At 26.2% G+C, this 27,422-nt stretch overlaps 4 protein-coding genes and 1 long non-coding RNA gene across 24 annotated transcripts in view; 4 read left to right on the top strand and 1 right to left on the bottom strand.

The window, feature by feature from the left end:
• The window catches only part of LOC107998540 (F-actin-monooxygenase Mical), a 52,398-nt gene extending 43,740 nt beyond the window's left edge, over positions 1-8,658 (top strand). For 8 of the 13 annotated variants that reach the window (XM_028667094.2, XM_062081122.1, XM_028667095.2 and 5 more), the window contains 7 exons: positions 115-3,669; positions 3,792-3,821; positions 5,192-5,336; positions 5,433-5,580; positions 5,662-5,771; positions 5,910-6,083; positions 6,228-7,204. In XM_028667094.2, the coding sequence (XP_028522895.2) occupies positions 115-3,669; positions 3,792-3,821; positions 5,192-5,336; positions 5,433-5,580; positions 5,662-5,771; positions 5,910-6,083; positions 6,228-6,547 (4,482 nt within the window). In that variant the 3' untranslated portion in view covers positions 6,548-7,204. Of the gene's footprint in view, positions 1-114; positions 3,670-3,791; positions 3,910-5,191; positions 5,337-5,432; positions 5,581-5,661; positions 5,772-5,909; positions 6,084-6,227; positions 7,205-7,631 lie in introns of those variants that run through there. The other 5 variants (XM_062081124.1, XM_062081118.1, XM_017057853.3 and 2 more) reach the window with 4 other exon arrangements.
• Positions 8,659-9,813: 1,155 nt separating this feature from the next.
• On the top strand, positions 9,814-14,028 carry LOC107998484 (rho GTPase-activating protein 1). 2 transcript variants are annotated; one of them, XM_062081130.1, is made up of 10 exons: positions 9,814-10,135; positions 10,784-10,891; positions 11,131-11,271; positions 11,543-11,723; positions 11,829-12,047; positions 12,132-12,230; positions 12,303-12,490; positions 13,034-13,234; positions 13,319-13,425; positions 13,499-14,028. In XM_062081130.1, the coding sequence occupies exons 1-10, from the start codon at positions 10,087-10,089 to the stop codon at positions 13,670-13,672; spliced, it is 1,467 nt and encodes a 488-aa protein (XP_061937114.1). In that variant the 5' UTR covers positions 9,814-10,086; the 3' UTR covers positions 13,673-14,028. The 2 variants fall into 2 exon arrangements, with proteins under 2 accessions (XP_061937114.1, XP_061937115.1); XM_062081131.1 differs by having other exon boundaries at positions 9,816-10,135; positions 11,564-11,723.
• A 1,412-nt stretch (positions 14,029-15,440) lies between these two features.
• On the bottom strand, positions 15,441-17,218 carry LOC107998580 (ras-related protein Rab-21). Of its 2 annotated transcripts, XR_001766233.3 has the most exons (5): positions 16,699-17,218; positions 16,385-16,552; positions 16,202-16,320; positions 15,839-16,133; positions 15,441-15,713 (listed from the first exon to the last, which is right to left on the bottom strand). XR_001766233.3 is itself a non-coding variant. In XM_017057918.3 (4 exons), exons 1-4 carry the CDS (start codon positions 16,837-16,839, stop codon positions 15,893-15,895), a joined length of 669 nt encoding a protein of 222 aa, XP_016913407.2. In that variant the 5' UTR covers positions 16,840-17,218; the 3' UTR covers positions 15,441-15,892. The 2 variants fall into 2 exon arrangements, 1 of the variants encoding a protein (XP_016913407.2); XM_017057918.3 differs by having other exon boundaries at positions 15,441-16,133.
• LOC133666887 (uncharacterized) lies at positions 16,956-17,684 on the top strand. Its single transcript, XR_009831696.1, has 2 exons — positions 16,956-17,092; positions 17,212-17,684. It is a non-coding gene; the product is annotated as an uncharacterized LOC133666887 (long non-coding RNA).
• A 469-nt stretch (positions 17,685-18,153) lies between these two features.
• LOC107998586 (uncharacterized) lies at positions 18,154-24,932 on the top strand. Of its 6 annotated transcripts, none has more exons than XM_062081136.1 (8): positions 18,154-18,230; positions 22,250-22,551; positions 22,637-22,764; positions 22,845-22,940; positions 23,072-23,225; positions 23,316-23,493; positions 23,611-23,773; positions 23,880-24,932. In XM_062081136.1, exons 4-8 carry the CDS (start codon positions 22,867-22,869, stop codon positions 24,499-24,501), a joined length of 1,191 nt encoding a protein of 396 aa, XP_061937120.1. In that variant the 5' UTR covers positions 18,154-18,230; positions 22,250-22,551; positions 22,637-22,764; positions 22,845-22,866; the 3' UTR covers positions 24,502-24,932. The 6 variants fall into 6 exon arrangements, with proteins under 6 accessions (XP_061937120.1, XP_028522848.1, XP_016913418.1 ...); XM_028667047.2 differs by having other exon boundaries at positions 22,842-22,940; XM_017057929.3 differs by having other exon boundaries at positions 18,155-18,230; positions 23,608-23,773.
• The last annotated feature ends 2,490 nt before the right edge of the window (positions 24,933-27,422 follow it).

Here is a 27,422-nt window from a genome sequence, read left to right as displayed (position 1 = left end):
CCACTAATTGTTTCACTAATACACTAAACAAAATTTCTTGTTTTTTTTTCTTTTTTATAACATTTAATATTCCTAATGATATCTTCGTTCGTTGATCTTTATATGATTTAACAGGTTGCCTCTGATGAAGGTACGTCGGAAGAAAGCGAAGAAAACTCAGCTACAGAAATATCGACAGATTCCGAATTCGAACACGATGGCGCAACTCCTACGCAGCACGAGATTCCAGAGATCACGATCAACGATGCATATGTCCGGAAAACCAGAGGAAACTACGTTGAACCCAAGAAAGTTCAAGTGAAAAGTAAAGTCATTTCATCGATTAATGGTAATCTGAAGCAAGATAAAGATCTGGATGCGAAATCGCAGTTAAAAATGGATCACGAGATAAATCCTTCTCATCTTGAAAAAGAGAGCAAGCTGAATTTATTAGGATTCAATAATGCGAATGCAGTTCCATTAATAAATCCTCGCAAAGGGGATTATTTATTGAACCGTACCCATTCTACCGAAGGTATCGCATCTAAGCTATCTTTGGAATTGAAGAAGAAGTATTTACTTGGCGGTACAGCTTTTGGAGGTTCTGTCATGAAATCGGGATCAGCCTCGAATGTCGATACCCAGTTGAGAAATTTTACGGACGCCATCTCCCAGCACCAAAAACTTTTAAATCCCGCTCCAGAGCCAAGTCCTACGATGCAAGCATTCTTGCAAGGAACGAGCAAATTGCGATCGAACAACACTCAACTTTCTCCCATATCGCCCACGGCTATATTTTCTTCGGTGAAACCGTATACAGCGAACCGATCCTCCCAGAATTTGTTAAACAACGATAACCCCATTTATAAGTCGACAATTTTGCCTGAAATATCAAAGACCCAGTTACCGGACCTGGTGAAGGAGTCCAGCATATTAAAATCGAAAACTACGCCTAACATTGTCTGCGGCGAATCCAAGAACACGGAGAGCAAAGAGATTGTAAAAGAGCAAGTGGCTCCTAGCCAATTGCACGCAGCGAAAAACTGCGAAATATTGGGGAACGCGAGGAGCTGTGAAAACACGGAGAACAACTTCGCTGGAAATATGGATGAGAATAATGGTTTCCGACCACGAAGCCCGTTACACGAAACCTCGATCATCGTGCCTCAAGTCGATTGGAGTAAAAACACGGAGGAAAGAAAAGAGACGGCTAGCACAGGAGATTCGGAGATAGACAGCGATTCCTTGTCTTCCGGGGATGGCGAAGCGGAAGAAGAAGCGCAAGATCAGCCACCGCCTGTTATGAATTTGTCCCCGCCCCGTTTACAAATTCACAGCACAGACGGAGATCTTCTGCTGGACGAGGAAGCCGAAAAATGTAAAGATTTCGACGATGGCCAGTCGTTTGAGCCCGATTCCATAGAGTGTTCATTTCTACAGGATAAAATGTTAAATAATAATAAGATCTTCTCTTCTGCAGTTCCTGCAACTCCTTGCGTAAATAAAACCTCGATGGAACTGGAGATAGTGAAGAACGAGATCGAGCAATTAGAATTGCAGGATGAGGGTAAAAAGAGTATCAGCAATTGCAGTACCCCTACATCGATTACCTCTGCCATTTCGAATAAACACGATGATTCCGAAGAGAACGACGTGACAACGGCAGCTCTTACCGAAACGGAATTCTCGGAGTGGGCTCGTGACGGAGAGGTTTTAGTTTCGGATGACCTGCGGGACGTTGAATTCAATATTAATCCAGAATTCATAACTACAAGAAGAAAACTTGCGTTATCGGATGCTTCGAAGACTCAAGGTCCGATCACGATAGCCAAAGAAGAAGATTTAACGGATATGGACTTGGATTCTTCGAAGTTGGATAAACAGTTGGATGTTCCTGTTAACAATACCTCAAAACTCTTAGCTAATGGTGAAAATATAGATTTTATGGACACGGATAACGAGTCGTTATTGGATGACAGCTTGCAAGATGCTTCCAATATGGTAATGCTCAAAAATAGGGGATACGTAGAATTTGTTAATATTAAAAGCGCTTCGAGCCTCGCGAGTTCGCAAGACAAATTAATTGCTGACGCTCCCATTGCGAAATTAGAGGTAGAGAATGATTCAGAAGAGGAAGCTTACTACGATAAGAACGTGATAGAAATAAATCCAATCACCATGGATGATGTTATGAATAAGTTGAATGGCTCTGTAAATAAAGCTGAAAATGATGGCAAGTCGGAGGGAGATATGGAAATAAAATCAAACTCCATTCAACAAGATCAATCTATCGCGGAGGCGGTGAATAAGGAATTATTTCAATCGATGGAGGAAGATAGTTTGCTTATCGTTGAACCTGCCGAGGACACCACTACCAGTGAAGTAGTCACTATTCTTGCTAGCCCCGTGAACCCACAAGTTTCAATAATTGCATCTCAAACTGAAAAACAATCGGGACAACAAGAAGAAGAAGAAACGAAAACTGCCGCTGATTTGAACAATCCTGATTATTTGGAATACGTGAAGCGTCTGCAATCTAGAATTGCTGAATTTAGCAATGCCAAAGATTCTATAGATGTCAGAAAATCGAAAAGGAAGAATTCAAAAAGTTCGCTGCAATCCCGTACAGCCGAGATGATAGCGGAAGAAATTAAGAATCAAGAAACTACGATAAACAATAGTTTTAATTCGCCGGCTACTTCGAGAAAATTGGAGGAGATTACCAGAGAAAGATTCAAGCAAAAAAATGTAATACAAGATTTATTAATGGACAAAGTAGAAGCTCATAAACAGAAATCCGCGGAGAAAAAGGCAAGAAGAGCTGCTAGAGCTTCGTCGTTCAATTCAACTTCTGCCTTATCACCAATAAGACCATCTATTCCTAGTAGTTCGCTAGTTAACAAATTTGTACCTACGTCTATAGTGACGCCTGAAAATAGTCCCTCGCATAGCACTAATTCCGTTGAAAGTAAACAGCCCGTGGAAATTAAGAAATCTCACGAAACCCGGCAATTGCCTTGGAAATCGGAGACCGAGAAGGTCACAAATGAAGAAAGTAATAAAAATGATATTCAATCCTCTGAAAATATCACATTAATCAAAATAGCTAATGAAACGGAAAACAACTTTAGAACGCCAATTGCACCTCCAAGATTGAAACACGAAGAGGCAAAGAGGACAGCAGAAAAGGCGAGACAAGATGCGAGAGAAAGGGCTAGATTGAAGAGTGATGAAGATCTGGGTCTCAGTCCAGAAGATAAAATCAAAGAATTGAGAATGAAAGTGGCACGAAGACAACTTTCAATGGAAGAGAGAAAGACTAAAGAAGAAACACAGCCTGAAGATCCTCGCATAAGACTTTATACTTATGGAGCAAACAAGACTGAATTAAAATTGCAAACGAGCAAAAGTACGGACAATATGAAAGCTGTAGCTGAGGCAATCAATTTCAGTGGTTTATCGGCCGCCAATGCAAAATCAATGGATGAATTATTACATGCTGATTCTCCCAAATCAAATAGCTCAATAATAAAAAGAGATAAGAAACAAAAAACGAAAGATCCAGAAAGAAGAAAAAGTATCATTCAAGCAGTCTCAGATTTCTTCTTTAAAAAGGAATCTTCTCCTTCGCCGTCCAATCAAAAAGACAAATTATCTATGTTCCGTCTGACGTCAAAGACGAAAGGCAAAGTACGTATATTGTATTTCCTCTTTTCTCCCTAATTTTTACATTTCTTTTTTTTTTTTTCTGTTGTACAGTGTGAATATATTCTTGAGTATCTCTTGACTAATTGGATTCTGAAATGTTTCAGTTATGTAAATCGTATTCGGAAGGGTCAGATGTAAGCAACTCATAAGTCATTGATACTAATTTTTCCAGTATTAGCTTTCTTATGCCACTATTTGTATTCGCTATTGTATATCGTGCAGGTACTATGATTTTATTTTCGTTTGTCGCATTTTCTCGTCTGCTTTGAAGAGGTAACATATTGACTGGCATAAGTTACATTAAATTTTTTTTTACACTTTACTGTTTAAATCCTTATTACTGTAGTAACAATTTGTCCTATAAATAAGCATGTTTAAGTTCTATCACACATATAAATTGCCACTTCAGTATGTTCGTTTTTTTTTTTTTTTTTTTTTTAGTGTGTAACTTTAATTAATTTGTTTCTAATACATATGTCCCAAAAATATGGGAATACCAATTAATCGGAAATTCTTGAAATAATTTCAAGCGATATTTTCCTTTGCAAAAACTTTCGTTATAGTTTTAACAAGTTATTAACAAAAAAAACACTGGCTTCTCCTCTTCCACCTTATCTTTATCAACATCTTCTTCTCTCTTTTATCAATCTCCTCTTCCACCTCTCCTTTATCATTTTCTTATACATCTCCTTCTCCAAATATATATGTATGTATTATTTATCATTTATTCATTGAAAAAGTTTTATATTCGATTTTTCATATCACAATTTAACATTATTCATTTTGAATAACAAATAAATTCGATTTATTATCCTATATGAATAACAATTAATTATTCATTGTTTCTGAATAAGGTGTAATTCGATATAATTTTTTTTTTTTTTCCAATAAAAAAATATTTCTTATATTCAATTTTCTTCGATATATACTACTTTGAATTCGGCACAACACTCACTACAGTTTGATTAATTTTTATTTTTTATTAATAACTCGTACACAAAGTCGTAATGGAAATTTCTGCAAAGGAAAATATTGTTTGAAATTATTTTAAGAATCTTCAATTAATTTTAGTTAGAACCGATGTTCTCATATTTTTAAGACATTCTTTATTTTATAATACATATATGTATAGATTAAGAAAATATTGTTGGAAAGTAGATGGATGAGTAGTATATTTGATCTTGGTATTCTAATTTCATATTAAATTTCAATAATGTATAAATTCAACCGCTAATTTACCAATTAATTTATTAAATTACTAAATAATTATTATTCATTATATTTAGGTAGACTAATATATTTATATATTATGTATATTGTAATTGCATCTTCACATAATTTCGATATAAGCTTAATCAATGTATTTCAATAGTTACGGATTTTATTATAATTTTTCTCTTCAATATTAAAATTAATTATATTAATTTAATAAATGAAATATTTATTCGTATTTATCAAGCACTATTGTAAGGAAAACATTATTATAGTATATTTTCTTTTTCAGCTTGATAAAGTTTTATCACCGAAAATGAACGCTAGACCAAAAAGTGTTTGCGAAGGTATGCTCACAAGAAACTTTTTAAATGAAAATCCGCCGCCAATTCCACCGCCACCCCTTATTTATACCATTCCTACTACACAAATCTCAGGTATTAATAAAATATAAATTATTGTAACAGATATATGAAAATAAAAATTATAAAATATAAAAATTTATATTTTATATTTCATTTTATTTTTAACAGATGATAGTTTATCAGATGATGACACAAAAACAACAGCAGTATCGACATCATGCATACATAAAGCCACAATAACAGAAGGTTCATGTAATAGTATTTCACGTAAAACAAAAACTACGAAACGAATAGCTAGACAAGCACAATTAAAGAGGTATATAAAAAAAATTAAATTTTATATTGTTATAAAATAATTCAATAATTTATAATGCAAAAAATTAAAAATATTCCAAAGATTGCGTATGGCTCAAGAAATACAAAGAAAATTAGAAGAGACAGAAGTTAAACAAAGAGAATTGGAAAGTAGAGGTGTTAGCGTTGAAAAAGCTCTTCGTGGAGAAGGTGGTAAGAATCTATAAATTATTATACATTATGATATTATATATTACATTATATATTATACAAAAATTTTTTCGAATGCTTAAATAAAATGTATTTATAATATTTAGAATATTTGGAATATATAATATATATAATATTTAGAATGCTCCGATCGAGAAGAAGCAGATTTACTAAGAGAGTGGTTTGACCTTATGAAAGAACGTACAGAATTGCGTCGATATGAAAAAGAGCTTTTAGTAAGAGCTCAAGAGGTTCAACTTGAAGATCGCCATGAAAGATTGCAACAAGAATTACGTGAACGCTTAGCTGATGACGGTTAATATTTTATATATTAATATTATATATTAATGTTTAGCAGTAATTATAAATATTTAGTATTTAATATTACGTAATATTATTAATAATTATTATATAATTTTATTAATGTTCTAGAAAAATAATTATATTTAAATTTTACAGATAATAAAAAGACCAGTGCCGATGTGAAAAAGGAAGGAGAAATTTTAACAGAAATGTTGGAAATAGTCGCAAAACGGGATTCGCTTATTGCACTTTTAGAAGAAGAGCGACAAAGGTGGTGTAGATCTACATGCCAAACATTAACTCCTTTTTCGACACATACAGTTTGTTTTTCGCACTTACCTAGTTTCTTTACTCCTCATTTGAACAATACATCTTCTGTGCTCACTTTGATAGTTATTTTAATTACATATGTATTTTTAACTAATTTAATACAATTGTTCATTAATTTTTGTAATGAATCACTAACATTTTTTTAAATCTTGATTTTTTTTTTTTAACTTTCTTAATTATACAGATGATGTTAAATTTCATTACTTTCGCGCATTTTTATCTTAAAGTATTAAAAAGCATTTAGCTTTTATAAATATAAATAATTTCTATTTAATTTTAAATATTTTCTTTTATATAACTTTATATATTAAAGTTATGAATAGTACTTATAATGCATTTGTTATATAATTTTTTTCAATTTGAAATAGTTAATATTTATTTTATTCAAATATATTAAATATATTTAATAACGATTATTATACAGTTTCTTCCATTCACTTTTTGCAATGCATGTCAAGTATAAGCATCATGTCGTAAAAAATTATTTTTACAAAATATATATATATATTTACAGTTTTTATAATTTGTATTGTAATTTAATTGCATACTATTCACATACATAATTTTTCTTTTCTGCTATAAATATTTTTTTTATATTATGATAAAGTGATATATACATGACTGTATTATTGTAAGAATGGAGACATTTTGATTGTACTTAAAATTATCTCTGGTCATGTATAGGATTAAAAATCGTATTAGCATCATAAAAATTATAGAAATGTAACTATGTTGATATATGTTGTTAACTTTTAAAATATTTTTTGATGGATATTTTGAAAGAAATAAAATATATTATTTTATGTGTTTATGGTAATTATTTCCTAAACACATATCGCTTTTAACATAAATGGTAAGAATTAAGAATCCTATAGAGATAGTTTTTTAAATTATAATTATTTTTAAATGGATTTTTATAAAAGAATGGAAGTATATTGTATATTTCTATAAGAAATTCTTACTAGAAAGAATTGGAGATTAAAAAATGGACTTTCCATTAAAAAATAATATATATTAATGATCTGATAACGAATAATAAAATTTATTTGCACATAAAAATTTTTTAATATATATATTTTAATATGTATATTTATTTCTATATGTATATATATTTTTTTTGTTTTATATCAATTAATATAATTTTTTATTTGCACGAGACAAAAAATATTGTGATTGCATATTTAAATTCTATTATATTTAATAGTTAATGGAAGCATACTTTTCTTTTAGGTATCAAGATGAAGATCGTGACCTTGAAGCTCAAATGTTGGCCAAAGGCCTCAGATTAACACCAATAAAAAAATGTGGTCCTAAGTATTCAGTTTAATAGGAATCACATTATTGTACATATACTCCATTCTATATATCCATTGATAAATTTTACTAAGTAAATTAATTATAATGTAAATAAGAAGTAAATCTCATAAGAATTAATTTGATCTTACACAGATCAAAATTAAAATTTTATGTTATTTTTTTTTTTTTTTTTATATATTGAAACAAATTCATTTGCAATATTGTCTTTCATTGTATATGTGCAAATCTCATATATTTTACAAAATTACAGATCAATTATTTTATTTTAGATTCGATTTTTACAGATTATTGTGTAATATAATATTCATTTTGAGCATATATATATTATGTGCGTTTTTAAGAAATTTCATTCATTTGTAGTATACATTTTTTATCTATTGTACATCATATATTTTTAAATTGTCAGAACAAACATGGAATTGTATTATAAATGAATTTCAATTTTTGTTGCTAACATTAAAGGTAAGATAAAATAAATATTATCGCACATCTATTGTGCAAATTGTATAGAAAATTGCAATATGACATTAATGGATTTGAAGAAAATTTTATGAATACATATATATTTTATCATTGCAAAATATTGATCATAATTATAATAATATTGTCACAAGAAACATTCTGCCTTTACTCAAATATGTAAATTAATCAAAATATGATTATTATACATATATTTGATTATTACAAATATAAAATGTTGTACTTTGTGATTTTAATATAATATTTAAACAAGTGATAATAGTAAATATAATTTTGCATTACTAGTAATGTGCATTGCAATATATACATGTACATTCACATAATTTAAATAAGATGTATAAATCTATTTTTATGTTTACAAAGAGACTGGCAAACAAAATGTATAAACAATTATAAAATTTAAATAAGCCATAAACATGTAAAGTTTTGTATGAAATATAAAATGGACATATATTTACAATTAGAAAATGATATTGAAATCAGCCTTAAATTTCCTTGATACATATTTAACAGATAATATGAGTTATACACATTGAAATTAATTTTTCAAATATTTAAACAAAAATTTAAAATATAAAAATATCTAATAATAATATTATAAAAAAAAATATACAAGTAATACAAAGTAATGCAAAGTATTAATTTATAAAATAATGAAAAATATGATTAAAAAAAAATAAAGAAAATTCTAATTATTACTCTCATATATAAATTAATAAACACAAAAAATTAATAAATTTTTAAGTATTCTAAATTATTATTTTATTAAATAAAAATATTTTTACAAGAAACTTGAAGGCCAATAATTGTTCTAATTATGAAAATTCCATTTGAAATGATTATACAATAATTAGCAATCATGTCTAAAAATGTGGAATTATGTAACTTATATAAACAAAAAAAAATTATACAAATAATAATAATAAACTAAAAATATGTGTTTTATTTTGTAAAAATTTTTATAAATTTATAGAATTTATAATTCTATCTAAAACTTTGTGTAAGAAAAATAATAATGTAATTTATTTATTAAAATTTAAAATACAATTACAGAAACATTATAAAAAAAAATTATGAAAAAACAATTTAAATAATATATTTTATATATTATACATATAATTATTTAATTTGTTTATATCATTATAACTTTGTATCAAAAACATTTTTTCTATGCTATAACTTATAGACAAAGAATAATATATAGACAATTGAATATAATCTCTATTGAAAAAAAAACTAATATATACAATATTTACAATTAAAAAATCTTACTTTATTATAATAAAATATTAGATATAATATAATATAATATCAGAAATATTATAACAATTATTAAAACATTATAAATTACTAGTAATATATTGAAAATAATAATATTTATTATTTATTATTTCATATTTAATTTTATATATTATTCTATAGGAATTATTTGTGCAATTATTGAAATACCGTATCTACGTGGTCAACTGTATCGGTTCAATTAAATTATTTTATTATAATTTAAAATATAATTATTTTGAATATATTAAATTGTAGAGGGCGCAAGAAATATTCTCTTTCGAAGTCGATATTTCAGAACATGTGATATGAAGTCTTATAAGATGTCAAATCTATTTTATAACTCATCCGTGGCAAAAATATGCAACTAACCAATAGGAATAAGTATGAAAGTATTCGTTAATCGAGCAGTGGGGAAAGGGAGTGACGAGTGACTACGAATTACAATTAGCGACACAACAAATGAAAGCGTGACGTGAATACGCTGGTTTGCCATACCGCGTCAGGATAATGTCGTTCGAGAAGAAAAACGTTATTCGTTTATAAAGCAGGGTACATAAAAGCCCCGTAATTTAATCTCGGCACTGTTTTATCGCACAGTTGCCAGAAAATGGAAGCAGACTATCAACCGACGCTAAATCCAACGCGAACTTTGACAGGTGAGCTTGTCTATCGCGTTTGTTGACGTTGCTTTAGGTGTCAAATAAACGTTACATCAAGTACATATTGCCAAAAATCGTGATTGTAAAAGTTCATCTGGCATCGACGTTTTTCTGTTCGTTTTAGCGAGAAAACATTTCACGATGGATCTCAGTCTCCTATGTGGATAAGCACATCGATAAGTGACGAATAATTCGCGTATTGACACGATAGTGCGTATTACAAAATCCAAGATTTGATCTTAACTTGACATAGTTCCAATCTTTGGTTTAAATATATATATATATATACATATATATATATATATATCAGTAGAAAATTCGTTCTTTTTAAGTTTCATAATCGTATAGTGATTTGTGAACACCAATGAAAAATATCAAAATATTTATTGGAGATCATATGTACTATGTAATGTGATCGGGAAAAATAATATATAACGAGAAACCGCGAGATGTATACTAGTCATCAATTTATTATAATACTTGTTTTGCAAACATATTTTTTTTGTTATTATTTAATATCTTTTAAATATCTATTTATAATGCAAAACCATTGATTAAATAAAGAATTGCTGATGTAGTGTTTTGTGATTCATTGAAACATATTTGATGCAGATAATAATGCGCATACTTCTGTTTGTATAATAGCAATAGCTAATGAAGTCGAAGATCCATACCCAAGTTTGTCAGATTATCATGATTATGAGCCCAACTTGGAGTTCGATGATACTGAGTTACAAACTACTTCAAATAATGGTAAAATATTTAAATATAAAATCTAAATTTTGATAAAATAAGATAAAATTTTTTATAATAATATATCTACATGAAAAATATATATATATTGTGAAATATTTTTTAATTTAAAAAAAATTTTTTTTTAATAATTTAAATTAATTAATATATTATTATGATCATGAATTATTATATTTTAAATTTTATTTTATTTTACTTTTATTTTATTTTAGAATATAATTGAAATATTTATTTTATAGCTGTACAGCTTTTAGAAGAAAAGTTGGATTTAATTAGCAGTGCAGGAACTAGAATAAATTATTTGGAGAGTCCAGTAAGCGATGGAACAATTGAAGAAAACTTTGAAGAAGCTTTGGTAGATGCTCCAGTTATCAAATCCGGTGTGTGACCTTTTATCTTCTGTTAGTAGCCACTAAATGTCATGGCATTTGGGGCTTAGCAGGTGAATTATGTAGATCATTGTATGGTTTATTATTGCATGGTATAACAATGCATAAAAGCCAAGGTTAAATGACTCTTTTTTTATTTCATTTACAATTAAATTACTTTGAATATTTATTTTTTAAAAAGAGTCAAAGGGAAAATGATAAAAATCTAATATAGAAATAAAAAAATAATTATGAATATAATATGCTAATACATGCTAAGTAGCAGAGGATCTTGCTGCATTAGATGGTGAACTCGCGGATGAAGAAGATTATCTTGATATATCAAGATATGGCATTGTAGAAGTGGTTGGTGATGATAATGCTGGGCGTAAAGTAATAGTAGTATCTGCATGTAAATTGCCTCCTGTTGGAAAAGAAACTTTTAATTATGCAAAACTTCTCAGGTTTGTATAAAAATATATATATTTATTATAATAAATATATTAATTTTTTAAAAATTTATTTGATTGTTTTTATAACAATATATTTATAACAATATATTTTGACAGGTATCTCACACATACTTTAGACACATTTGTAGAACAAGACTATAGTTTAGTTTATTTTCATTATGGTCTTACTTCAAAAAATAAACCACCATTATCTTGGTTATGGCAAGCATATAAAGCTTTTGACAGAAAATATAAAAAAAATTTGAAAGCATTATATTTGGTGCATCCAACTAATTTTATTAGAATTGTATGGCAAATATTTAAGCCAGCTATTAGGTAATTTTCCCTTTTTATTACCAATCTATGAATTTTTTTTGAATTAACACTAACTAAAGCTGATATTATTTTTATTTTTTTTAGTGCAAAGTTTGGTCGGAAAATGATGTATGTCAATTACTTAGAAGAATTAGCACAATACATTAATCTTGATCAACTTATTATACCTCCTCAAGTAATAGAGTATGTATTTATTTTTAATTATTTAAATGTTTTAATTTTGCTTTCATATTAATTGCTTATATTAATTTTTAGACACAATGAACAGCTAATGTTAAAGAATAAAAAGAATTTACCAACAAGTCCACCTCAGAGTACGGTAACAACACCAGTTGGTACCACTCAATTTGGAGCAAGTCTCACTTTTATTAAAGAAAATAACAATGGCGATCCTATACCACCAATAGTGCGACAATGCATTGAATTTCTTGATATGCCTGATGGTATATTTATGAATATATAATTTAGTCTTTATGTATAGAATATCTCAAGTATTTTTCTGTTAAATTAACATAGTTTATGAGCAAAAATAAGAAAACAATTACATAAACATAAGTTCTTTTCATTTAAAAGTTACAATAAAATTATAATTTTCTTGATTTTATTTTTTCTTCAATATAGCATAAATAAGTGAATAATAATTATTCAATCTGTTTACACAACTTATATTACTGTCCTATTAAAATTGTATTATTGTAAATTAGAAATGATAATAAACATAACTTGTGTAATCAGATTAAATAAAATATTGCTAATTCTCATGCTATACTAAAAGAAGAAGTAAGTTTTATTAAGTAATTTATATTTTTATTTTTTAAATAAAATATTTCAGAGTCTATATTATATAACATTTTTTTTTCTTATTTTTATTTATAGAACATACTGTCATAATTTGACAGAAAAATTCTTGGATATTCGAAATATTTGTTATCTTTTAAAAAATAATATAATAATATATATTTTACTATGTTATTCTGTATTTATAGCATTAGAAACAGAAGGGATATTTAGAAGATCAGCTAATGTGGCAGTAGTTAAAGAACTTCAGAATCGTTGTAACCAAGGATTACCAATTGATTTTCAAGGAGACCCGCATATAGCAGCTGTTCTTCTTAAAACATTTCTTCGAGAATTAGATGAACCACTTATGACATATGATTTATATGATGAAATAACACAATTTCAAGGTAAACTTTTTTTTTTTTTTTACTTATACTTTATATTCTATAAATATGTTGAAATTTTTTTATTACTTATTTTATTTTATCTAGCTCTATCAAAAGATGAGCGTCCAAGAAGAGTTAAAATATTGGTACTTGAAAAACTTCCAGAAGATAATTATCAGGTTTTAAAATATATCGTACAATTTTTATCAAGGGTAAACTATTATTTTATAAATTATATTATTCTTATTTTATAATTTTATAATAAAATATAAATTTATATAACAGGTAATGGACAGATGTGATTTAAACAAAATGACATCAAGTAATCTCGCCGTTGTATTTGGTCCAAATCTTGTCAGAGCACCACCATCACGTGGAATGTCACTTTCCGCAATAGGTCCCATTAATCAATTTATAGACTTTTTATTTACCCATCAGGATAAAATATTTATTATATAAAGAAAATATAGGATTGACCGCTAAAGGCCTAATTTAAAACGAAATTAATACTTTATCTATGTTATAGAACAGAAATTTTATAAATTTGGCTGCCAAGTTTGATATTATGATGTATGAACTTATATAAATAACTTCGAAGAAAATTTTAGAGAATTTTTATTGAAAATTATATCAAGTTCCTAAGAATTTCATTTTAAAATGTAAAAACAAGAATCTTCGAAGTCATATCAAACTTGTTGGAACTTGAACGTAACAACTCGTGTATAATATTCATATTTAATTATAACATTCGTACTTTGTTGATTAAAATATTTTTATATTTAAATATACAGATAGAAAAATACTTGCATACCTAATATCACAAACAGCGTTTAATTATACAACTTGCACAAAATTTCTTTTTTAGTAAATTAATATAATAATTTCATGGGACATAAAAATATTGTAAATCAATTTGGATATACAATTCAAAAATATGTAAAGTTATAAAAATTAATGATATACCAAAGATATATGAAAATATCATGCAATTTATAAAATATAGGATTATTTAAAATTAGCATAATGTAATAAAACTAGACAGGCAAATTATGTTGTACAGGATGCCTTGCTCGCATAATTTTATTAACTTATATAAGCATTAACATGACAAATGTCATAAAAGTCATAATAATTATATTGTTATAATTTATAATATTAGCCAAAGCAAAAATATAGTAATGAATTTAGAAATTATTATTAATATATGGCATCCTTTGTTTAATATTATGTGTGTATATATATATATATATACAGAGATTAATAGCATTATATACAAGTTTAGTTTGATTAAACAAAATTGTTTTTAATTATACATAGTTAAATACAAAGAATTTTGATGCATTGTTAAAATCATATTACAAAAAATTAACAATAAAATTTCTTATTTTTAAGTAAATTAAGTTACTAATATAACTAGCATATTTATAATACTTGGTTTGTAACTTCCATACAATGAAAATTTATAAATAGCAAATTCAAAAAGAAAAAAATAATTCGTATGATTATTTGCCAATTTAAAATAATAACAAACAATGGAATTCATTATTTTTTATTATAATTTAACAATTAAATTGAAATCATTGTCAGGGTATCATGTAATGTAATATTTAGTATACTATTTGTTATCACTTGAAAGATGAAAGACTTATAATAATCTTTCTATTATAATATGTGTATCTTTGTACATTTTCTTAAATAGTCCTGCCATTATGGGTTTCTGGGATAAAATAGAGGCTCATTGCCTAATATGTTCTCTGTTATGGAAAAAGACTAACCCAGACCTATATAGAACTGACACAAGTACATTCCTTGTTAATAGAATAAAAATATTACATAAATATATAATTATTTATATAAAAAAAATATTAAAATGATATATCATTATATATATATATATATATAAATATTACACAATGTATAATTTTCTCATTATTTTGATGGTCTAAATTGTCTTATTTATAAATAATCACTTCGTATATTTACATTTAATTTAAAAGTACATTATAAAAGAATTTATCATTTAATGAAATAATGTTTATGTTGCTAGTATAAATGGATTTATGGATGTTTAATCCATGTATGTACCTGTGATAGAATAGAATATTGTATTTTAGGCTCACAAATATTGTGCATGTAATTAGTAAGTTCTTTATTTTATAACTAATTAAATCTAATCTAAAATTCGAATCAACATTCCCAAGAAATAACATCGTATTAAATACGTATATATATTAATTAACCTTTTTATTAAAACATAATAGTATTTAAATATATATACATTTATATGAAATACATATATCTAATAATTGTGATGTCTTCTAGCATATATGACATATATGAATAACAAGATATTTGGTTTATGAATCAACTGAGGTTCTATCAATGTAATTAAATATTGAAATACATAAAAATTAACTCCCAAAATATAATCAGTATTTCTTACCTTACTCAGTTAAATTACTTAGGCTTAGCAATTTTTTTCTTATATTATATTTTATTCCTTAAAAAATAAAATATTAAAAATTTTATGATATATGTTGCTTAATATGTATATGTATATGTATATATATATGTACATATACACACACACACACACATACACATACATATTATATATATACACACATTTCTATATATGGCTTGTTCAAAATTAAAACCAATTTTAATAGATATCTCAAGTTAAGATGTATGTGAAGAACCACCACAACAAGAACTTTTAATTGGTTCAGTTTCTTCACTTTCATCTTCAACCACGACAACATTACGACGTATACTACTTGTTCTTGATAATGTAGATTTTTGTTCCATTAAATCTGCATGTTCTATCATTCGTACTGTTAATTGAAAAAACATTTCTTCAATATTTTCATTTAATTTGGCAGAAATATGAAAGTGCATAGCTCCTGCTTTATTAGCAAACCTAATAAAAAAATTTTATATTAAAATAAATTTTATAATATAAGGATAATCAAAAACCAAAAAACTTACTCTTCTGCTTCTTCGATATAAACACGTCTATCCTTTTCAAGATCTATTTTATTTCCAGCTATTGCTAAACAAATTCCACTGCCTAACATTTTCCTAAGTTCTGTAACCCAATTTATTACCTGTGAAATGAACGTTAATATAGGATATAAATAAATAGAATAATATATTTCTTTAAATTTTTACCCTTAAAAATGTATCGTAATCAGTAACATCATAAACTATAATGGCACCATTTGACATTCTGTAATAAATTGGTCCCAATGCATGAAATTTTTCTTGACCAGCAGTATCCCATATTGCCAAGTTTACTTTCTTTTCATGTATAGTCAATTTTTTATTTAAAAAGGAAGCCTGGAAATATGAAAACATTTCAGTGCTTATTATAATTGACAATTTACCAACTATAAAAACATTACAATTATAATTATATATAAACAACAAATAAATAAATTTAAAATATAAACGAAATATAAAATAATACATTAAAATTTATGTACCTGCAATGTGCTGATATGTCTATCGTTAAATTTATTTTCAACATATCGTAATGCAACAGAAGTTTTTCCAACACATCCTTCGCCGAGCAACACAACTTTGAAATTATAGACATTATTGGAGCTACTAATTGAACTAGCCATAATTTGTATATAACTAATATGTATACTTAGAATACAATATGACAGTTAGAAATGCGTACAATAATCGTTGATAGAACAATTTATAGAGTATATTGACGACTGACGATCATAACGATGTGATATTCACGGGTGGGGCCCCTCATGCGGCTTTGTCCCCCTCTACGTTAGTATTTTACAGCAGTGGGGCATATTACGTATCTCCTTCTATACATTCCCCAGTTACATATTTCTTCACTTCATAAATCTATGTAACGTAAGTTATATTTACTTGAGTGAAACATTTTTTTTTTAACTATGAATAACTATAATCGTTACTTAATCTTTTTATCTATTATGAAAATAGTAAACTATATTTTAACTTCTCCATATTAGGTGCACGAAACTCGCGCGAGATCCACACTGGACTCGCATGAATAGTGTCTTGGTTTCCTTGACAACAATAGCAAAGTGGGGGAAATGTATCTTATTCACAAATAAAGTTTAGATAACACTGATTTAGAATTACCATGAACTCATGATAGCATTTAAATTTTCATTTCTGTTCAATGTCAAAATAAGAAAAATCAACTATTTTTTATTTTACCATGTATTAAGAAAGAAATGAAAGTATCTATATCTTACTTCAAATATATAGTCAATAGATGGCAAATTATGATTATTTATCAAGTGTTCATGTTTCGAAGTTCAAAAGATGTTACTGGATTTTTAATGAAAATGATAAATTATGATGAATCAAAAAGTTATAATTCATGTTCAATAATTTCAATGTTATATGAAAAAGATAAAATTTTATGTAATAATTGTGAATAAAATTTATTTTTGACTTATTAAATTAAAAAAAATTATATCTACGTATAATTTATTTTTCATTATATTTATTATCCATGAAGATGGCGCTATTTTCACTGTTACTAAGGTACCGCAATTTTATTCAAATTACTCTGACAAAACACATTTTCCTATATATATTAGAGAATTCATTGTTTATATATAAACTTATATACAAAAATTTAACTAAGATAATAAATCAAATTCTGTTTGTATCTTAAAAAAGTGGAATTTGTACTGTTCTAGAACTCTGGTGGTATTTTATCGAACTGACGTCCAACAAAAATCAAATCTTTTCACCGGAAATCAAACTTATACAAGTAAGAACAAATTTAATAATTTAAGTTTCTTATATTGTTAAAACATATTGAACAGAATACATAAAAAATTTTTTTATAAAAATTATATTTATTAAAAATGAAAAACAAATAATAACAACATGAAAATTATAATTTCTTATTTAGTACATATAAATGCTCGCTTGATTAGAGTATGCAATAGAGCCAGCGCCGTGAGTCTGCGCAAAGAAGTTCTCAAATCTGGCCGTCACCTGTATTGAAAAGGTAAGTACTCTGCTGTCATTAATCTTAACATCTTAATATGAATTTCGCGATCACGTGTCATAAAAATACGATGTATTGATAATATGAGACAATGTCAGCAGCTTTGTAGATTGTCACGCGAAATTACTCATGTGATTAAGATAAATATGTTCCGAGATGTCAGCGTCTTCGGTTCTGAACTCAGAATCTGCCAGGCTGCTGTATCATCATCGATACATTTGACACTTATTTTTCATTCCTGCCTTTTCATTGACTATTCTCTTAATCCGTTCTTATTATACATTATTATAGTCGTTCAAATTTTAGTGGTTTATGTCAAGTGCAACGAAAAACTTTCACCAGATCGTAGGTACCGCGTATCTTCACGGAATTTTCATTGTCGGCATTCATCATTGTATTGACAGGACACCGAATAACCTATAGAAAAGATATTCATAAAGTATCATAAAAGTCTGTCAGTTGTTATATGGTATTCATCTTTCAGAACGACGATGATTCCCGCGTTTTACCTGCGTGGTGTTCCACTTGGCAAGTAGACTTGTTTGTTTGTGCGTGCCGTATCATCTGTCATGGCGTGCCCGCTTGTGGCGGGTATCATATCATTGACTTTTTTGATTATTATTCGTTCAAGATACATGTCAGTTAGTGTTGTTATATATGTTGTTTGAAAGGAATCGCATAAATAATTTTCAAAAAATTGATTCGAGGGAATATCATATTTATTTAATATTTCGAATATATATTCTACGTATTCATGGAGACAGGGTTGGTTAAAATAGTGGAAAGGGAAGGAATTGACGATGGCGGCGAACTGTACTGTGCCATGCGCCATGTCGGTCTTTTGCTTGCGCACGTCTTTCGTTCGGTGCATTACGTTTGTCTAGATTTCTTTTTTTTTGCCTTTATGAAAATGGTACACAATCTGTCACAAACTAACTTTAATAGAAGTTTATATTATTTGAAAAGACTCACTATTATAATTAATATTATATAAACTTTGAAAATTGATATAATTTTTTATTTTCAACTGAATAAAAAAAATTCAATAAATTTTTAGATAAAAACAGGGTTTTCAGGGTTTATACATTGCTACACCAATGCATGATTAATTTTTTTCTTTATTTATGAAAATTTTTATGAATTCAATTTTCTTAATTTTCGTAAATAATTTTTAATGTTCTATTTTTCAATTTTTATTTTTTATAATATTGATAAAAAATACTTTTAATGTTGAAAATGAATGTAGAAAGTATATTTAATAACAATGTCGAATTAGGGATGTTTTGATGATACTTCATAATACTAATTATTTATATTAATATAATAAGATGATTATATTAAAATAATTTTTATTATATTTTAATTATAATTATTTTCTTATCATTCAAAATAAATATAACATTTTTATTTATATTTTAATAATCTTTAACAAATTAAAGATATTTATTTAAAAATATTAACCTATTAAATTTATTAGATAAATAAGATTAAAATATTCATATAACATTTTGTTTTATTATGACTAAAAAAAATGTTAATATCAGCTAATGATTTAATATTTAATAATATATTCAAAATGTTTAAATTTATATTACTCAAATGAATAAAAAAAGATAATAACGATTTTAAGAATATTAGAAATTATATATAACAAAGATAGAGAAATGTCTCCATGTTTTTATTCTGACCAAAATACCGGAACCTGTTTTATCATAATGTAGGTCATCTCGATCAAATACTTACGACATCATTAAACATCGCCTCAACGAAATCGAAGTTTCTCAGGCTAATATATTTTTATTATTAATTACAATTTTATTCATTATTTTCTTAACATGCACAGAAAAAAATGTTGCATTTACTTCCACAAAAACGCATACAATTTGGTGACATGTATTTGTATCAAAGGATGGTACCTTCTATTTTTAAAACCGTAGAAGCAACTAAAAGTGAGAACGAAAGTTGAACTACTGAGAGTTTAGCATGTCAGGGCCATGTTATTCAAACATTATGCATTTTTTATTTTCGTTGTCCTTTCAATAATATGTAAAACAAAATTATTTTTAATTATTAATGAATATTATTTATAATGAAAAATAATTCATTTCAAATTATTGATATATGTAGTATTTTAATTTATTTTCACATTCAATCAATAATAGATTATAATATGTAAAAAATACAAAAACATATCTGATATGTTCTAATTCTTCTGAATCTTGTTTTGCTTTAAAAATAGGAGAAATAATTTTACATAATTTTATAATGATTTTTTGATCATAATTATAAATCAAAAATATATAATATTATATAATAAAATTAAATAATTAAATTATAGATATCGCAAATTTATTATCAATTGTTATTAGTTTTTGTGTTTTGATCTTCACATTCAATTTATAAACAAATATGTAAAATATAGGTAATGTTTAATATGCATGCAGTCAGGTCAGAGATTTGAGTCGTATCGGGATGAAGAGACAACCGATCAACAAACCACGTGGCAACATCGCTATACCCTCCTCTTTTTTCCCCCTCTTCCTATTGCTTGATGTCCCTTATATCGTCTCCCACTATAATCATTGACTACAACGAGGCGAAAGCACATTTACATTTTTTTGCGTACCGCACGTTGCAACATTTTTACTTTGAGATTTCAACTACTGATGGCGCCACTCCCAGAATGAGTAAAAAATATATCATTCATTGAAACTAAGAGATATTAGTACTTTTAGTTATATGTACCGTAGGAAATTTATCGCATTTTATATTTTTATAGTAAAATGAATTTGCAGATATCAAATTTTTCATTATATTAATTAAAGTTATTAAGATTTTATTTTTATGAATTTTTATACTAAAATGAATTTATATATGTGATAAATTTATATTTAATAATTGTAGAGACAATCTCCTAATAAATTATAGTAAAATATAATAAATATGAGATGCAAGAGTATATTACTAATATCAAATTAAATTATTAAAATTTTATTATGTTGAATCATCCTTGAAAAAAACAAGGACAGATAGGTAACATATATAACAAATTTGGTATATTGCACGAAACTGGTTTACCTCCACGCATTTATTATAATGCATGTCAAATGAATGTCATTATATATTTCTAAATGTTTAATGAAGTTGCCAAAATAAAATATGTTCTTTAAATTGTAAATTTTAATATTGGATGCTTCTTGTGATATATTATTTGTTACTTTTTTAAAAATTTAAATTAGAAATAATAGAAAATAAAATATAAATAAATAATTGAAAAATAGAGTTGACCAAATATCCTTTCTTTAAATTTAGTAATTCATAAATATAACGGAGACATTGTTTATAAACATGATAGATATACATCGTTCGGTAAATGTCATATCATATGCATATAGACAATAGATTTTCAATCTTTTTTAAAATTAAAATTAAACTACGAATGAAAAAATTTTATTTTAATTTTATTTTATTTTTTTATAAGGAATCATCTAATATCCGCTTTTATATATGCTATTTAATCGCATTTTATATATTTTATTAAAATATATATTATAATTTTATATTTTCTTTTCTTCTTTCAAAATTATATCAGTTTTGAAAGGATAATTTTAAAATTATATGTTTAATTATATATCTTTTCATTGATAATTAAAAATATATTCTATAAAGTTATAATATTTATAATAACCAATATAAATTATATTAGTTTAAAATACATTTTTTATTATATTATATAATTATAATAATACATAAAAATATATTTTATTAAAATAATAAATATAAAAAATCTGCACATTAAAATTTTATAATATATATTTTTTTAATTTATATAATTTGTAATAACGATAAATTATTAATAATTTGTAGAAAAATTACATATTTGTATTCTACTACAATAATTTTTATACAGATGTAACTGTGATATATAATGATAAATGGCAGGTGATTTTAGTGTTTCTATATAGAAAAAAATATTTATAAAGTGTCGATTTCCTGTAGCACGTTGTTTTTCTTTGCAGTTTTATCGTGTAATATAAAGTGGGGATTCGTGAAATTCTGGACGCCCCCTAGTAGCATATGTGCGTCACAACGTGTAGCGTCTTGCACGTATACTGTCAAGCCAAAATCGCGGTGTTAGTTACAGAACTGGCAACGAATCGATGTAAACAAGTAAAATAAAGATGGTGACGATCAGTGATTTTTTCGTCATAACAAATTATCGCGATTGAACTTTTTACATGCTTTTTATATATTATACGGACAGAACGGAGCTAATTTCGACTACTGTCACGATCATCGAAACATGCTGTTTTCAGTAAAGGTACATTATTTTCAGGACGCGTTAAACATACGGTTAAACTAACGATTATTTTATCTTTGTACCTATATGCAATTCTTCTTTGTAGGTAATTACTTACAATTATAAACATAAACCGATAATAAATTGTGAAAAAAGATATTGGAATGAATTTGGTTGGGATAAACTTTTATTGGTTTTTTATGAATTTGTTATCATGTGATATGATTTCTTTATGTAAGATCTTATAAAATTTTAATCTGATCATTTATATATTGATTTAAAAATATTATTTAACATTTCGACTTTTACAGAAGCAGTCTGAAAATAAAGTCCAAAATGTTTAGTTTTCATAAACCAAAAGTGTATCGATCTAGTACTGGATGTTGCATCTGTAAAGCTAAATCAAGCAGGTAAATAACATAATAATTTCAATAAATATTATTTAATAACAATTATTATTTAAATACATAATATTTAATAAAATAAATCAATATTAATCTTAAATTTATAATTAATTTATAATTTCTTTTTTTCTTTATAGTTCAAGATTTACAGATAGCAAAAAATATGAAGATGATTTTATGGAATGTTTTCAACTTGAGGAAAGAAGGACTGGAGAAATTTGTAATGCATGTGTACTCTTGGTAAAAAGGTGGAAAAAATTACCTGCAGGAAGTAACCGCAATTGGAGACATGTATGTTTGAATAAATATAGTATAATTTATTTTTATTATTTAATTAAACATAACTATCTACAAAATACATCATATTTTTATATTTTATAGGTTGTAGATGCACGTGCAGGACCTGGTATTAAATCATTGACAAAATTTAAATCAAAAAATAAAAAGAAAATAAAAGATATACCGGAAAAGTTTGAAAAGATTATGAAGAAAAAACATATGTATTTAAAAACAGATAGAGATCGGGAACAAAGCCCAGCAATGAGTGATGATTTAACAGGTTAGTAATGTTAAAATTTATATTATTAAATAAAAAATTCTGAATCATAATTTCATCTTTTTTTTCTTTTTGTTTTTATTTTGTTTTTTTTTTCTCTTTCTCTTTTTTTTCTAGAAGATTATTTGAATGGAGATGGTAGTAAAGGTTCAAGTCGAGCTGGTAGTCCTGTAGGTAGTGATGATATTCCAGTAACTGAAAAACAATTAGATATGCAAGATGATCCAGAATCAAAGGATGACTTAACTGTCAATGGTTTTATTGATTTAACATATTTTAAAAGGTTAATCTTATCATTAATTTTTATGAGTGATTATAAAATCTATAATAATTTATAAATATAATTTGATATATTTTGTTTGTTTTTTGAAATGCATATATAATTTTAGGGAGATTATTTGTTGTGGAACAATATTTAAAGGTCGATATGGAGAAGTAATAGTGGATCCTTCATTGATAAAACCTTGTATTGGTTGTATAGCTAGACAACAACGACAACAACAAACAAATGCATTGAGTTGCAGTCCTGTACATAGTTCTGCATCTGCCAGCCCTGTTCACAGTTCTGCATCTGCTAGTCCTGCCCATAGTGTAGAGTCTAGTACAGAAACAATGGTCTCTAAGCAAGCAAGTAAAACATTTAGTGATTCATCGTCAGATTCTGGCTATGACGAATCTTCCAACCAAGGAGTTGGTGAGAGTAAAATTACCAAAATTATTCAAAATGCAAGTGCTACTGTAAAACCAGCAGTTAAAATACAACCATTGAAGAGTGTTCAATTAAAAGCTATACCAGTATCGGAAGCTGTCAGGTTAAAAACAGATGTACCAATTAAATTGGTACCTATAAAACAAATTGATCAATTATCTTGTAAACCATTATCATTAGTTTCGTCTGCTAATGTTACTTTAAGCAGTAGTACTTCACACTCCATTGTTACCGTCCCAAATAATCCACTTGTCGATTTTGCCATGCACGCAGCCTCTTCTAGGCAATCAGTCTCTAATTAATGTCAGTTTTTTATAGAATTTTAATTTATTTTTTTTTCTTTTTTTTTCTTTTTTTTTCTTTTTTTTTTTCATATATAGTTAGATGTATGCTATGATGCAAAATTGTGTGTTATGTATGCTATTATTATCTTTTCAGATTACAAAGGCTCTGGATAAGAGTATTTAAGTTTTATCATATTGCACACAGAGATTTATAATGTTATAAATGGTGGAAAAAATTTTTGTAATTAAAATAACTGTTGTAATATACAGTAGATAGTGCTCTTAGAAAAGATTGTATAGGATTCATGTCCTTAATCGTTGGTTGTTGAAAAAATATATATATTATATTGTCTTTATGGACGTGAATTCTTGAAGTGTATTCAACGTCTGTTAGATAATTTTTAAAAATGATAGGGAAAAAAAAAAAAAGAAAAAAAAAAAAGTAAAAAGAGCACAATATTTCTACTGAAAACCGTTTGTAGCATATATAAAATGCTCATAAACTGCCATATATTTTTAATCGATAACTTTCCATAAATGATATTATCAGTGGAAAATTATCAATTATTTATAAGTTAAATAATTAGCTATGTACATCAAAACACTGTGATGACATTGTAATCTAATGAGATATAAGATTATTCAACAAATGGCAGTTTATAGTACCTTCATTCTAAACATTAGTTGATGTATTCTATGATATAAAAGTTTTCTTATCCATGGCTTTTTGTTTTCTGGATTATCTATCATTATAATTATATATGTGAATATTTGTATAAAGTTCCAAGATGCCAATCACATTTCAAATATTTGGGTCCAAAAATTTTAAAAAAGAATTTACTTAGGGTCATGATAGCTACATTGTACCAGATGCATTTGATATGATTCATATAATGGTCCATGACGTTAAAATTAAGTAATTCAACTTAAGAAATGAATGTGTTCAGGTACTATAAGTCCTGAATGACCCAATAATAATAGCAATAATATGAAAAGTAACTTTATAATAAGATGAACAAAGTTTCTTGGATAGTATCATATCGATATGATGATATATTTAGGCAGTATTATTAGAGAGAGAAATTAATTGAGAATATGGCAATCAGATTGGCAAACTGGACCAGTAAAAATTCATTATAATATTTCAGGGTGACTGCAGCATTAATATAAAAACGATTGACAGAATATCAACATATAAGTATAATGTTAAATAAGTGAAAACTGTTAGTTCCTAGTTTATGAAGATGGGCACATAATTCAACAAACAAAAGCACATGAATGTACCTGTTAAAAACAGATTTCTGTGATCATTGGAATATTCATTTTCGTTTCTTTTCTTTTTTTTTTTTTATCGTTTGTTTTTTAGTTAATAGATAATCTTATGCGCACAAGGATAATCTAAATTAAAATATATATTTCTAACCCAGGAGTGATCACAATTTTAGAAATGATATTTTATAAAATGCATCTAAAAAAAATATATAAATTTGATATTATAAAAAGAAAAAATTAACTATTTTGTATCTGAAGTTAAAATAATTTTAACACTAAAGCCAAAGATATGAAAAATATATACATTTATTTTATATTTTGAAAATAAGTAATTTGACCAATAATATACATTTTTGTTCAAATATTTGATTAATTCAAATATATGACTAAGTTCAAAATTAAAATTAGAAATGTGCAATATATAGTGTTTTATATCATGCATAATACAAAGTTATTTTATAATTAATTAAATTTTAATACTAATATACTTCTGGGATAGTAGCAATCTTTATAATAAAATTTTTCTTACATTTTTTCTTACATTATTTTTCTTATATATAGACATCTGATTTACAATTTCAAAATGCTGCGTTTTTGCTGCCCATCTGGCTTAAGCTCATTGACAATCGTTATTTAACAAGGAAATAATAACAGTTTTTCATATAAAATCAAACATCGAAATGATGATTTGTCTAAGGACAATGTTAATTACCTTGTCCTTCTACAAATTTTAATTGTACATTTCTTTGGACTAGGAGACTTTCTGATCTCTTTACTGTGAATATTAATAACTATGTTCTTGTTGTAACTCACATATGTTATGATTTACATAATAATTAATATATATATCAAGAATAAAGGTTGGATCATAGATTTGTAAACCATGTATATTTAGCATTTTGTATATTGATTTTTTTTTAAGTGAAAATAAATTTTGCAATTTGAAAAGCTCAAATTATAATTAAGATTTCTATGATATACTCAATCAATACATAACATATAATTTTTTTAATATAATCTTTATAAACTTTCTATGATCCTTCCTTAACAAAATGAAAATAAGAAATACTTGTTTAACTTATTTATTTTGTAAGTTTATTTACTTGCAATACATACTATTCCTTTTCTATATGAATTTATATATATTTTTATACAAATTAATCTTTGCTTTTTATGGAATAAAGTTTAGCACTGCCAGAAAAGAGGGACATAAGAGGAACATTTGAGTCCAAGTCAATCTGCTGGCAATTCAATGAATTATTTATTTTCGATTAGCTCATATATCTAATATATATTAATCTATTATTGAATTATTTACATTTTAAGAGAAAAGAAAATTATAAATGGTGCCCACAGATTGATTGAATAGCATTCAAAAAAAAGCATTAAAATTAGTTTATATAAGGAAATTTTGTAATAAAAACAAAAATGGTCTCATATTCAAAGTAAAAATTACGTGATATAAAGAATACAAATAATTGTATGTTTTTAAATGAAAATGTGGATGATACATTAAAATTTTATTAATTAAAAGAATATATATGATATATTGTATATATGCAGCTATTAAAGATATACAATCTATTGTAAATAGCTGCAAAAGAACATCAAATAATCTTACATAGATATAATGTATAAAATTGAAATTAAAAAAAAAATATAATATT

Source organism: Apis cerana, linkage group LG11 (assembly GCF_029169275.1).
Source record: "Apis cerana isolate GH-2021 linkage group LG11, AcerK_1.0, whole genome shotgun sequence".
Classification (NCBI taxonomy): Eukaryota; Metazoa; Arthropoda; class Insecta; order Hymenoptera; family Apidae; genus Apis; species Apis cerana.
This window is presented reverse-complemented; position numbering and strand designations above follow the sequence as displayed.

Excerpts from the sequence above, each read along its gene's own strand:
- LOC107998484 (XM_062081130.1), top strand. The coding sequence starts at position 10,087 with ATGGAAGCAGACTATCAACCGACGCTAAATCCAACGCGAACTTTGACA. Across the intron at positions 11,724-11,828 it reads AATTATGCAAAACTTCTCAG|GTATCTCACACATACTTTAG; the intron begins GTTTGTATAAAA and ends ATATTTTGACAG. Across the intron at positions 13,235-13,318 it reads TGAAATAACACAATTTCAAG|CTCTATCAAAAGATGAGCGT; the intron begins GTAAACTTTTTT and ends TATTTTATCTAG.
- LOC107998580 (XM_017057918.3), bottom strand. The coding sequence starts at position 16,839 with ATGGCTAGTTCAATTAGTAGCTCCAATAATGTCTATAATTTCAAAGTT. Across the intron at positions 16,321-16,384 it reads ATTACGATACATTTTTAAGG|GTAATAAATTGGGTTACAGA; the intron begins GTAAAAATTTAA and ends TTCATTTCACAG. Across the intron at positions 16,134-16,201 it reads TATATCGAAGAAGCAGAAGA|GTTTGCTAATAAAGCAGGAG; the intron begins GTAAGTTTTTTG and ends TTTTTTTATTAG.
- LOC107998586 (XM_017057931.3), top strand. The coding sequence starts at position 22,867 with ATGTTTAGTTTTCATAAACCAAAAGTGTATCGATCTAGTACTGGATGT. Across the intron at positions 23,226-23,315 it reads GTAACCGCAATTGGAGACAT|GTTGTAGATGCACGTGCAGG; the intron begins GTATGTTTGAAT and ends TATATTTTATAG. Across the intron at positions 23,494-23,607 it reads AATGAGTGATGATTTAACAG|AAGATTATTTGAATGGAGAT; the intron begins GTTAGTAATGTT and ends TTTTTTTTCTAG.